Source organism: Tetrao urogallus, assembly GCF_951394365.1.
Source record: "Tetrao urogallus genome assembly, chromosome: 6".
Lineage (NCBI taxonomy): Eukaryota > Metazoa > Chordata > Aves > Galliformes > Phasianidae > Tetrao > Tetrao urogallus.
This window is the reverse complement of record NC_136819.1, coordinates 44,285,893-44,298,353: the sequence shown is the minus strand read 5'-3', so window position 1 is coordinate 44,298,353 and position 12,461 is coordinate 44,285,893. Positions and strand designations below refer to the sequence as shown.

The following is a 12,461-nucleotide window of genomic DNA, read 5'->3' as shown; positions in this document are numbered from 1 at the left end:
ACTCTCATAATTTATGTAATTAGAATCAAGTAATGAAAAGTAAATATGTGTAGAAACCCAAATCTTTCAGCTAAAGTGATTGAGGCTGTCTATAAATCAGTAACTGGTACTTTCTCTCTGTATCACCTATGCCAGCTGTTGACAGTCAATCTGATCATAATAATAGTTATTTGAGCAAGATTAAGGCTGAATTCAATGTCTGACTTGATTTCTTTTTGTTATGTTTCAGGCTAACCGTGATGCTGTTCTAAGCAGAATACCAGAACACAAAAATGATCGTATCATCAGTTTGCAAAGTGCATCTGTAGTATATGATTTGCTTACTATAGCCTTGGGAAGAAGAGGCCAATATGAAATGCTCTCAGAGGTTTGTCCATAGCGTCCATGATAGAACTGTGTCTTTGTTTTTTTTCTGTTAATCTTATTAATTGTATTAGTACATTAGGGTTAAACAAATAAAGGATTCTTTCATATACTACTGTATAAATAATGGGTAGTTTCAACCCCCATTATGTACTGTCTGAATTTTCACAAGGTTCTCAAGCACAGAAATGTTGAAAGATGTGAGAAATGTTTAATGGCGCAGCAATTCACATGCTTTTTGGTTGGCGAGGAATGGATCTGCTTAAATAGATGCACGTCAGATAGCTCAGCTGACAGTGCTGAGGTACTACAAGGAAAACAATGTTTATAGTCCTTTGCCTTTTGGTTCTTCCACTTCTCTTGGCCTGGAGGATTTAGTTGCTTCTTATTTTGAATTCTCTTTCAAAGTTAAGGGGATGCCAAACTTAATTTTTAAACTGTATTTATTTGAATATATTAATATAAGCCTTATTAATGTGTATTTGTAATAAGATCTAAATATTACTGGTTGGAGGCTTTTTCTCACCTCAAATATTTTCTAATGGATAGGTCACCAGTATTAATACCTAGAAAAAGGATTTGTGAGGTTTTGTTTCAAAACAAGACTGACTTGTACATTTCATAAAATTTGGAGTGTTCCAACTTCCTGATAGTTTCTAAAATGATTTTGGAATTAATAAAGGGGAATGTATTACTTTTTTAGGTCAGTGGGAAAGTGCATTCCCTGCCTCAAATGTCTTGTGTTTGTTAGACTGTGGCAACTGAATACTTTTAGGAAATTTTCAAGTATTGTTTCATACCTGAGAAACAACCTGCCCAGCCACTCTTTGGGCTAAGCAGAGCTCCTGCTACTGAAAACAATGCTTACCCAGCAGCAGAATGCTGTCAGTGACGAGTATTAGTTAGTGGTGTCCAGAAGGAATACTTCAGCATGTGTGGTAAGCAGGCATACTCAGGGATTGACTTATTTAGAAATCATATCTGTTCACTTTAATACAGAATTATTCTAATAGGATAAAAATAAAACTATTTTTAATAATGAAAGTTCACTCATGAAAGTCTTTTTCTGATGTATGTTGATAGTGACACTATGATATCAAGTTCTGAATTTGAGTGTTCTTCCTCTTGAAAGCATTTTATAGTTGCATGTTGTGCGTTAGTACAATAGAAGGTCTTTTCTGAATCTAAAGAATATGAAAGTTCACAGAGACTCTGATCCTACAGTAGAACATAATCATGTTATGAAGACCTGGTCCAAGTGGCAATTCTTATTTTGCATACAGATACTCTGGATACAAGCAACTCCAGCAGGAACTTGTCAGGGAATGATCAGAACACCCAATTTGTTCCAGGTCTTGTCATCGAAAGAACAAAGAAAGCATAAACTTTAAGAGGTCGTTACAGCTCAGTGAGTGGTTGGAGAGTGACTTGCCCTTAGATCCTGTGACCCGGAGTCTGCAGCTTTTATAAGCATTACATTCAATGCAAATTCAGAAGTGTTAACATAACATTGCTAAGTTATGTAACAGGAATGTAATTTTTTTTGCCAGCTTTATTCTCTTTGAGTTAGTGATGATTGTTCTAGTGGAGCAGTTGCAGCTGCATGTCAGAAAACACCATTAGTCTATCTAACTGTGGAAATTGACCAGTTCTAGTATTTTTTTAATCTTCTGGTTAAGTTGTAGCTGATTACTTATAGAAAAAAATACAATGCAAGAACATTAAATGAGCAAAAATTTGTCACATCTGTGTTATTCTAGTAAGTTATTCTACTATTCTAATGCTGAGTCATGGTTGAGGAGAGGTTATTTAATTATGGAGTTTGTACACAATAGGCTTTCAGTTATGGTTTTTTTAACTAGATCAAAGAACTTTCTGCTGTCATAAATCTCTTCTTAAAGACAGGAAATCAGGCTGTCTTCAGATTGTTTTTTAAGCTTCTTAGGATATGACATGTTGGACTTTATCAATGTCCTACCAGGGAAGAAATTTTCCAGACCAGAAATTTTCCTAGATACTCATCTTTCAAATCTCTAGCTTCAAGCACGTTTCTTTTAGAAGACTATAATGCTGAACAACAGAATTCAGTAATGCTTTCAATATTACCTGTCCATATGGTAATTTCTCCGTATCAAGAGCTACATTTCTGCCTTTCAGGAGAGGGATTATGCTAAATGTTCAACTGCTTAAGTTGGTTGCCGTTATCTTGAAAGTTAACTTTCAGTTTTCCACGGTACTATGACTTGTTATGTATTTCTTATTGACACCTTCATGAAGTCAATTGCTTTGAATTTGGGATTTCTTAGTGCAGAAACGCTCCTTTTACAAGGTTTTCATGTTGATGGATAGATCACCTATGTAAATGTAATACATATACAGTGCTTACAACTCTTGCCCTGTACTAATAGTTTTGTGAAATAATGAAGAAAAGACCATGCAACCTTATATATATATAAGATTATATCTACATCTTTATCTATATCTATATCTACCTTATATCTATAAGATTGTAAAATCTTATAGAGAATAGTCAAGTATGTAACCAACCTTTTAGTTTCAAACGTTTTCTTCTTAGACAGTACTACTGGAGTTGTGTTGAAATAAAGGCTCTCAGGCAGTGCTTGCTCAAGCCATCTGGAAAACCCTTTCATATGTTGGTGTATGATACTTTCCTTTTTTTGGGGATTTTCCTAACAGGGCAGATTCTTGCTAACAAGGCAGACTCTTCCTAATTCAAAGGTATAGAAAATAGTTATGGTATCCTGGAATTCATGAATCCCAATTTATTTTAGACTTAAAGGAGTATGTCTGTGATATCTTCCTGTAGCTGAGGATTTTTAAAGAGCTTATCCTTTTGCAGATTCTCTGATGTCCAGAACTGTTGTGGATATTTATTTCTGTTATCAAGCAAGAATCTTTTGTAGGTCCATCTCCTACTGGCTTCTTACCTTTGTGAAGTATGCAGGAGTTTAAAAGGGAGGGACAAAACTGTTAAGGAAATAATAGATCTTGTTTCCCTAAGTGGTCAGACTCAGAATTAGTATTCATAGTTTATGGTGCTTTCCAGCCATTTCTTCCAAAGCATTAATAATTCTCATCTGATATGTTTACGTAGTGGCCAGAATCATTGATTTGATTTTTCTTGCTTCAGTTGTCATAGATAGTTTACTATTATTATTATTGTTATTCAAATCGAGCATTAGTTAAATTTTCTAGGTGTTGACTAGCTTATTTCTACATGAGCACAACCTAAATATTAGGTTAAACTGATTCTTTAATTTCCATTCACTGGAAAGTCCTTCAATGCTTTAAGATCAGTCAAGAAGCACCATAAGTCAGATAAATGAGAGGCAGAATTCTCTGTTTTATGTAGTTCTTCCTCACTTCCTCATTGTCATTGTCACTCTCTTCCTTTTGCTCAAGATCCCTAAAGAAAAGAAAAGCAGTTGATGATAGAGAGTTAAATATATTTCTAAGGCAAACTCAGAAAAGCAAAGATAGAGACCTTTGGTGTTGAGGTGTTGTCTGTGATGAAATACCCTCTTGTCCTTAATATCATCCAGCAGGATTGCTTCTAAATGAAGTTGTGTTAATGCTTCCAGAATGGATGTTAGGCACAGTAAAATGTGGTTAAAGTATTTGTTTTTCTAACTGCCACACTATTTTTGTAGTCAAAGACAAGTATGTGACTGAATTGCCAAGTGCTGTTAGCAAAGAGCTCCTGTCCAGCATGTCACTATCTGCTCTCACTTTGTCAGAGTCGTGTCTCACTAGCATGAGAGTGTTTTGGAACAGCAGTGATCTGGAGGCTGGACAGCAAAGAGCAGTACATAGTTCATTAATTAGTATGCTGCAACACAGTCCTAGAATTCTCTACAAATGGAATACCTTTGCATTCTTTGTTCTTATACTTTGTTTTTATTATTTTGTTACTATCAAATTCTACAACTTCAGATGCAATCTTCCATCAGTTAAAATGGGCAATTAATTTTCAATTAAGCAAAAAAAGAAAAAAAAGAGTATTTGAAACACATAAGGTTGAATTCATCCTTCTTCATTTAGAAGCACTCAGGTGAGGACTACAGTTGTTCTAATCAGTGGAGATAGAGACAGGTTTAGCAACTGCTGTTTTGTGCCAGCTCCATGCGTGGAGGTGGTGGATTGTGCCTCACCTGGACATCTCTGTCAAATATCCAAAGTAATAGGAAATGAATCCACATGCAGCTTATTTGATTTCTGTTCTTTTAACTTCCAATGATGAAAAAAAAATCAATGCATTGTCTTAATAGATATTTAACCTGATACACATAAATACTAATTATGAACATTTTAAACACTTAGAAAGGGTTTGTTTTAGGAAACTTCTGTCCCTGTATTGTCATTTAATAAAAATACTGTTTAGAAATAGTCTTGATGCTGAACACTGTATAGTAGGAAAAATTATAGCTGACATTAGATATGCATACATACATATACATATTTTCTTTTGTTTTTCATCCTTAGAGCTATTCTTTGCTTCAACTCTTGTTGTTATATAGCAGTACACTACTTAACTGTCTGTTCTTCCAGAGTCTGAATGCAAAAAATAATTCATGCTATTGCTATATAACATACATATTATAACTATTAGAGCAGAAAAGCTGCTTCCTTAATTGGACTTTGCAGACTGGAAAGTTCATTGCTAAAACAGTTTAATCCAGAGAAATATTCAACCTTTCAACTCTTTGGACCTGATCTGATTAGTTAAACTGAGTATAGCAAAATGAAATTTTTCTTACTGACAGCTGCGGATATGAAACCTTCAAAGTTAACATATAATGGTAATGTAATATACTAAATCTAGTATAGTAATAATGAATTTCCTATTGGCATTCAGTTATTAAATAAAAAAAATCAGCAGAATATTTAGTGTGATAAGTTAAAATTCTTAGAAATAATATTCCTGGGTGAACTTTCCCTCATCTCTTAAGTAGTACTAATAAGTACGTATGGTGCCACTGCTGGACAAGTGTTCACAATTTACAGTGTGTGTCCATGTACAGTTTTACTTTGCATTTAATGTTTCTCTTGCCTCTTGGAGCTTTTGCTCCCAATACCTTCATTTGAGAGTAAACTGACTGAAATCTCTCATTCTTTCTGTCAAACTAAGCAGGATAGTGCAGATAGGTATATTTAAATATACTATATCAGAAATAAAGTTTTTGTTCAAGTTTGTTTCCTTCCATATGCAATCTGTCAGCTGTTTTCACTTATTTAAATAATTCAAATTTGTGATAATGTGGGGTTTAGGTGTTTATCTATAAGAAATTTTATACTACTATATCTTAATAATCAAAGATATGCCCTTAATAAACAATGTTCTCCTCAAAACTAGTGTTTAGAAAGAGCCATGAAGTTTGCGTTTGAAGAATTCCATCTCTGGTATCAATTTGCATTGTCCTTGATGGCAGCAGGAAAAGTAAGTCTTAATTTTTGGATATGATTTTTTTTTTTTATGGCTTTTGATAACAATGTTTGGCACTTTCATAATTTTTCATCTGCAGTGTTTTTGAAAATAATTCCTTAAATAATCCAACTCACTGTATTTGTGAATTTTGCCTGGTGCTATAGAAAGGATGTAACAATCCTTTCAATATTTTCTAATTCATGAGGACTGAAAGCTGATGGTCAGAGCAGTCTTGACATCAAGCTTAAGCTAAGTTAAACAAACACAGTAGTGTTTTGTATCAGAACACATTTTCCAGGAACGTCTTTGTTCAAGTACTGTTTTGATGAACCAAGTTTATGCCAAGGTACAGATGATTGCTGATTCATGATGCTCCTGTTCTTTTTCCTTTGTGAATTTCTATGTGTTTCTTTTTTTTTTTTTTTTACTGTTGTTTTAGTATCCTATGCAAGTGAAGTGGGATATGTTATTTTAATTCTTAAAACTAACGGCTGATGTTATCAGATGGTTTTCCATTTTCAGTTCCTTTTGATTAATTATTCTTGCCATTCTCTGTTCACTTAAAATTCTATTTTGAACTCTGAGTGGATAGAGGAAAATAAATTAAAGAAGAGCAGTGACAGTCTGTTATAAAGTCCTGTACCATATCTATGACTGCCTGCATTCTGGCTCTTCCATTTGCCTTGCTGAAATGCTGTGAGCTTGCAGGCCTAGCAAACCTTTAAATGTACCTATTGAAATTGTATTCTGAGCAAATATGTCTGCTGGAACGCTTAGTCGTATTTCATAAGGGAAAAAAACGAGAGCAGCAATTACAGTCATGTGTTTCACTTGCGTGAGTTGAGGCACATTTTCGCAAAATGTTTGGTATTGGCTCCTTTGCTTACGGGAAAAATAGAGACAATAATGGAAACGGGAATCTTATATCTGTGAAACATAGTTATGCTTTTAGTAATTTCAATGAAAAATGTTTTTAACAGTCTGCTCGAGCTGTTAAGGTCTTGAAGGAATGTATTCGTTTGAAACCAGATGATGCAACTATTCCTCTCCTTGCTGCAAAGCTCTGTATGGGATCTCTCCACTGGGTAAGCTTTGCCACTGTTTTTTGTTTGTTTGTTTGTTTTTTCAGCAAGAGCTGACATTAAAATGCAAGAAAATGTTGGATTAGAGATGTAGCAGATACTTTTGCACAGTGATTACTAGATCATCACTGAAGATACATCTCAGATGAGTGTATGCACATGTGCATCCCTGTTCGTATGGCTTGAAAATACTTGACAGCAATGGTTGTGATTAACCACATAGCATATCTTGATACTCATCTAAGACACATCTAAAGTGAATTGCAAATTTAAGTGTTGGCATACAGAGATGAAAAATTTAACTGACTTCTATTTCTTCTGTGCAAGAGGAAAATAACTATCTTGAGAAGTGAACAGGACAAACCTCTCTTAATTTTTCAAGATGCTCTACTGTTGATACTATGTTTGGAGATAGCTGGTGTTTATGAGCTCTTAGAAGGGGCAGTGTCTTTTTAAAAAGTGTTACCTGTGTTTTAGATAGCCTTGAAATTAGTGTATCTGTATGAAAAACATTCAGGTGATTGAAGATGTGGTATTTCAGAATACACATATAACTTTAAGAACATTATTTCAGAAAGGATGAGAAGAAAAAAGGAAGGTCACAATCAGAAACTGAGAAAATAGCACAGTAGTTGTTATGGGACTTGTTCAGGCTGACAAAAGTACCGTCTTAGTAATTAACATAGATTCTATAGATTCTACTTCTTTGATTGTTTTCCTATGGATTGACTCAATATGTAACTTGCTGTACTTAGGATTTACATTTACTAGCACAGATTCAAACTTCTTTTTTTTTTTTTTTTCCAAGTCTGTTGGATAGCATGGTAGCCTGGGCATGCAGTTAAAACCCTGGTCATTTATGTGTCTATGAGTTTGAATACATTTAGCAGTGTTGTATGTGATGCAGGGATCTGCATGGCTGTATGTTTTTTTTGCAGAGTTGTAGAATCATGGCTTTTTTAATTGATTTTCATTTTAAAAAAAAAAAGGTTGACAGAGTAAAATCTCTGATTAAATATGAAGTGCAAAAAATTGTAGATGGTATATAGAGCAGAAATGCCATTTTATTTTTTAAAAGTTGAAAACACGGCGTCTGGGCATTATGTACCAGTCCTTCTCTCAACCATAAGAGTGAGTGCTTCAGCATTCTTAAATCTGCATTCTATATTGTTGATTTAGCAAGAAAACCTAGGTTTAATGAAAAGGAAAATAGTCCTTACAGTGACTACGACTGAGATCGTGACATTCTTGGTAAGCGTAAATAAACATGCTGTGCGTTCTTCACATTATGTAAGCTTTAGCTACTTTTAGACTTATGTGGATGTTTTATAATATTTTCAGTTGGAAGAAGCAGAAAGATTTGCCGAAACAGTTGTTGATCTTGGAGACAAAACGTCTGAGTTCAAAGCAAAAGGATACTTGGCACTAGGATTGACTTACAGTCTGCAGGCTACTGATGGTAAGATAAGAATAAACACATCTGGAAATTCTCATGTTGCTTAAAGAAGGATACCGAGAGAGTGCTAAACTTAATATTAAGCTTCTGTGTGCAACCACTTTTCTCAGTCCATGTATTATCACTACTTCGGTAAGCATGTGGAATGTAAACCCTTGATCTTGTACATCACTGATTAAATATATCCTTTTCAGCATCTTTGCGAGGGATGCAAGAGGTCTTGCAGAGAAAGGCTCTTCTTGCATTTCAGAGGTGAGTGGATATCAATCTTTTCATTTCATTCTGCTTATGTAGGAAAAAGCTTTATTTTATGTTGGAGAGGGACTTGTAAAAGACTATGGAATTAGGTTTTTGACTCTGGGAATTATTCTTCATGAGCACAGAACGTATTTCTTTAACATTCATTCCATCGTTTTCTGCCAGAAATGTAAAAATCTATTCATAAGGATTTCCTTTTATTTCATTTTAAAGACACTTGTATGATTCTGTAGTATAAAATATTTGCTTAAAGGAGTATTCTGTTCTGATCTAGAAGGGAAAAATGATATGGTGCAAAGTTTTAAGTCATGGTTCAATATGACTGTTTCTAGAAGAGGTACTTGCTGATTAGATTATACAGCAGGTTTTTGAAATTTATGCCTATAGAGGCAAAATGATTGAGGACCTGCTGCTGTGGATGAGAGGTGAAGTGCAAGTAGTAAGTTAGGAAAATAATTATTTTTTAAGTGGAGATTTAATAGTGTAGGTAATGACATCGCAAATGCACCCATCTTTGAAGTGTTTTACATGGAAGTAATACTGATGGATATGATAATAGTTGATTATCAACAGCTCGAACTCTACAAATGATAAACAGGCTTCAGCATGTATCACGGTGTTGCTAGTTGTTTGTTTTGATGATTTAGGTAGAGGATGTTACTGAAAGTTTGCTACGGCTCCGAATAAATTATGCTCTACTTAGCAGAATCATACCCACTTTCTCTCACAGTTCTTTATTTAAAGAATATTTTTTTTGAGGAGATAGAAATTGAAATTCTCCATTCATCTCCTACACAGTTTAAAGATCAAGCGATTGTACTGGGATCAGTATTTTGATTTGTCAAAGTGTTGGTTTTGTTTATTTCATTTTTGTGGTGTTGGTTTTTGTTTGTTTTGTTTGTTTGTTTGCCTTTAATTGTTCACATAAAGGATGTATTCCTGAAGAAATACAGGTTTCTGCTGGGAACTTAGTGCTGGTTTCCAAGGCCACCGGTTCACTAGCCATTTGAGAAGGCTTTTTTTGCTATCTTTCTGCACTGGTGAGGGGGTGTTTGTTTCACTGGCTTCTTTTGGAAGACTTTCAGTGCTTTTCCTGTGGCTGGTGTGAATTGAAGTTTCACAGAACTCACCAAATTTGTGATAGATAGTAACAGCTTTATTCTGTCACTAGCTGAAGCTTGGTGACTGAACTAGTACTCTTTAAGATCCAATCTCTCCTTTTCAGAGTCACTTAGTCTTGATTGATTCTTGAATTGAAAAAGAAAACAAAACAAAAAGAAATTGCAGCAGCCACCACTGGTTCTTTAAAGAAATACTCAATAAAATAAGAAGCAGCCCCCTAGTAAGTTAAACTACATTGATACGTGTTGATACAGTTGCTAAACTACTGGAGTTATCTCTTTGGACTTGAGAAGACACGATTGCACAATTCAGAAGCAGAAGGTTTGTGATTGTAATATATTCTAAAGGATTTTGTTCTCTGCCTATAAAGAAGACTGATTATATATTCTGAAGATGATTATTATACATACTAGTTCTACCTGAGCCTACGTTATAAGAATGCATTGAAATGTAGTTCCATTCGTGCTGCCCAGTGTTTAATGCACATAATTTTGGGGTACAGTCATCAATTGTTTTGTATCTATGTTAAAGTTTCCTGACTCCTCCCAAAAAGAAAAACAAAAAACCCATACCTGTGCTCAAAGGCAAGCACCTTATTGTGAAGGGGGAATGGCTGTATGGACTGTTTTCTGTGGGATTTGTGTCAATACGAACAAGTCAAATCTGACCTACAGTTGTAATATGGTTTGTTGTGGTTGGACTTGATGATATTGAAGGTCTTTTCCAATCTGAGCAATTCTATGATTCTATGACCTAAACACTCAAAACAAAAACAAAACAAAATAAAACAAGAAAACTTCAAAAAATGTGGAAAAATATTATTTCTTTTGGTAATTTATGTTACTTGCAACTACAGTAATTACCAATACTCCAGGAATTAATAAGCACAGAAACGCTGCTGAGATTGGAAAGCTCAACAAAAGCTTTTTTTGAACAGGAGTTATTTATAAAACAATCATCAGCATAGCTTTCTTCATCTGACCTTCAAACATAGGTATATGATAAACCATCCAACATAGGTTTCTTTTACATTGCTACATAGCAAAGTACTCTTCTAATTTAGTATTAAAAAAAAAATCAGAGCCTTCCTAGGAGGCTTAGTATGCTGAAAATGTCCTTAAACTTTGGGAGTTTAAAGAAATAAATCTCAGATCTACTTTGCTACTCTTGGTCTTCAAGTTCTGTGCTTCGGAACTATCCTGATTAGGGTTAATGCAAATGCTCGAGTAATTCTCCTGTAGATTGTATCATTCTTGTCTTTGACAGCACATCCTCACAATATGTATGTATTTCTTACCTGTATTAATAGGATAAAAGATTTACAGTTTTGTTTCTCTGTTTTTTTTTCAGGGCTCACAGTTTGTCTCCAACAGATCATCTGGCAGCGTTTTACTTGGCACTGCAGCTTGCCATATCCAGACAGGTTAGTGCTCTTTTGAAGGTGCAACGTCTCATTATCACTTAAACTTTAAGACTTATATCTGCTGATTGGATACAGGTGAAGATTTTTTTTTCAATAAAATCCTGGTTTTCTTTGTGCATATATGCATGTATATATATGTGTGTGTGTGTGTGTATAGTTTTTTTTAATAGAAAAAAAGGAAATATTCTTTCTCAACACCTTTGGTTTTTCATACTTCTCTGGACTTCTACCACAGTATTTCCAGCCCTAGGATCAGAAATAAGACATGTGAAATTCAGTTGTTTTGTTTTTTTCAGCCTTTATATTGCTGGGCAGAGAGCAAGAAAATTCAAATTTGAGAGCACATCCACACAATACGTCTATTTCGCGTAAACTATGCTTACAGATTATCAAGGGAATGAAACTACTGAATCTAGCTTTTGAGAATCTTAGATAATGCACAAGTCTGCAGCATCTGCTAAGATGTGTGTCTTTTCAGAATGCTTGTAGAAGGTTTGTGAACAAAATTACAAAACATGTTTAAAATGATAACTAGTAAGACTTTTAAAGCTATAAAAAAGATCAAAGCTGAGTTTAATTTGAAAAGCTCTTAAATGTAAGGAAGATAAGTGTTCTACCAGGTATCACAAGAATTTTGGATAATGCAAAATTGCTTTGTATTTGACATAAGTCTTTCCTTTGTCAATTTTATTTTGGGTAGCAGTTATGTAAATGGTAGTTGACACAATCTTGGTGACTGCTTTTCATTGCTAATGAGCAGCAGAGACGTTAAGCAAAGTCAGAGTGAAATGGATTGCCCCGTTAATATCACGTACTGTTCTTCAAGTAGCAAGCTATGATTGTATTTCTGAATTCTGCATTTCTGGTGTTGCTCAGTTAGTTTTCCTGGTTTTAACACTTTACTTCGAGTGGAAACACAGGTACCACAGTAGATCGCGAAATTTTGTGTGAAGAGAATTTACTGTGGCAGTCTAGCTGTACGTTTTGTTAGTGTATTACAAATAAAATATTTAAAAATCATATAAAAATACAGTCAATATTTGAAAAAAAAGTATTCATTTATATATAGGTTAACATTTTAAAGGGCTAGAGTGAAGGGGGTTGTTTTTTTTTTTTTCAAATTGCAACTTATTTTCCATAGTTAATATAGTTTTCAATTTTTACAATTCATTTTTGAGCATTTGGGTCTGTTTTTAAACTTCTGAGTAATGTTCTGAAGGTGTCAGTAGAATTCAACATGATATCTTGGTGAACAGTATAAAAACATTAGGTGCAAGTAATGAAGTGTTAAGCAATATTTCTAGTAGATGC

The 12,461-nt window shown here is 34.3% G+C and overlaps 1 protein-coding gene across 3 annotated transcripts in view; it reads left to right on the top strand.

The window, feature by feature from the left end:
* Window positions 1-12,461, top strand: part of TTC7B (tetratricopeptide repeat domain 7B) — a gene marked incomplete at both ends in the record, with an annotated part of 122,961 nt that overhangs the window by 53,924 nt on the left and 56,576 nt on the right. For all 3 annotated transcript variants that reach the window (XM_079536814.1, XM_079536813.1, XM_079536815.1), the window contains 6 exons: window positions 230-367; window positions 5,738-5,821; window positions 6,790-6,894; window positions 8,233-8,350; window positions 8,542-8,599; window positions 11,078-11,150. In XM_079536814.1, coding sequence (XP_079392940.1) covers window positions 230-367; window positions 5,738-5,821; window positions 6,790-6,894; window positions 8,233-8,350; window positions 8,542-8,599; window positions 11,078-11,150 — 576 coding nt within the window. The remainder of the gene's footprint in view (window positions 1-229; window positions 368-5,737; window positions 5,822-6,789; window positions 6,895-8,232; window positions 8,351-8,541; window positions 8,600-11,077; window positions 11,151-12,461) is intronic.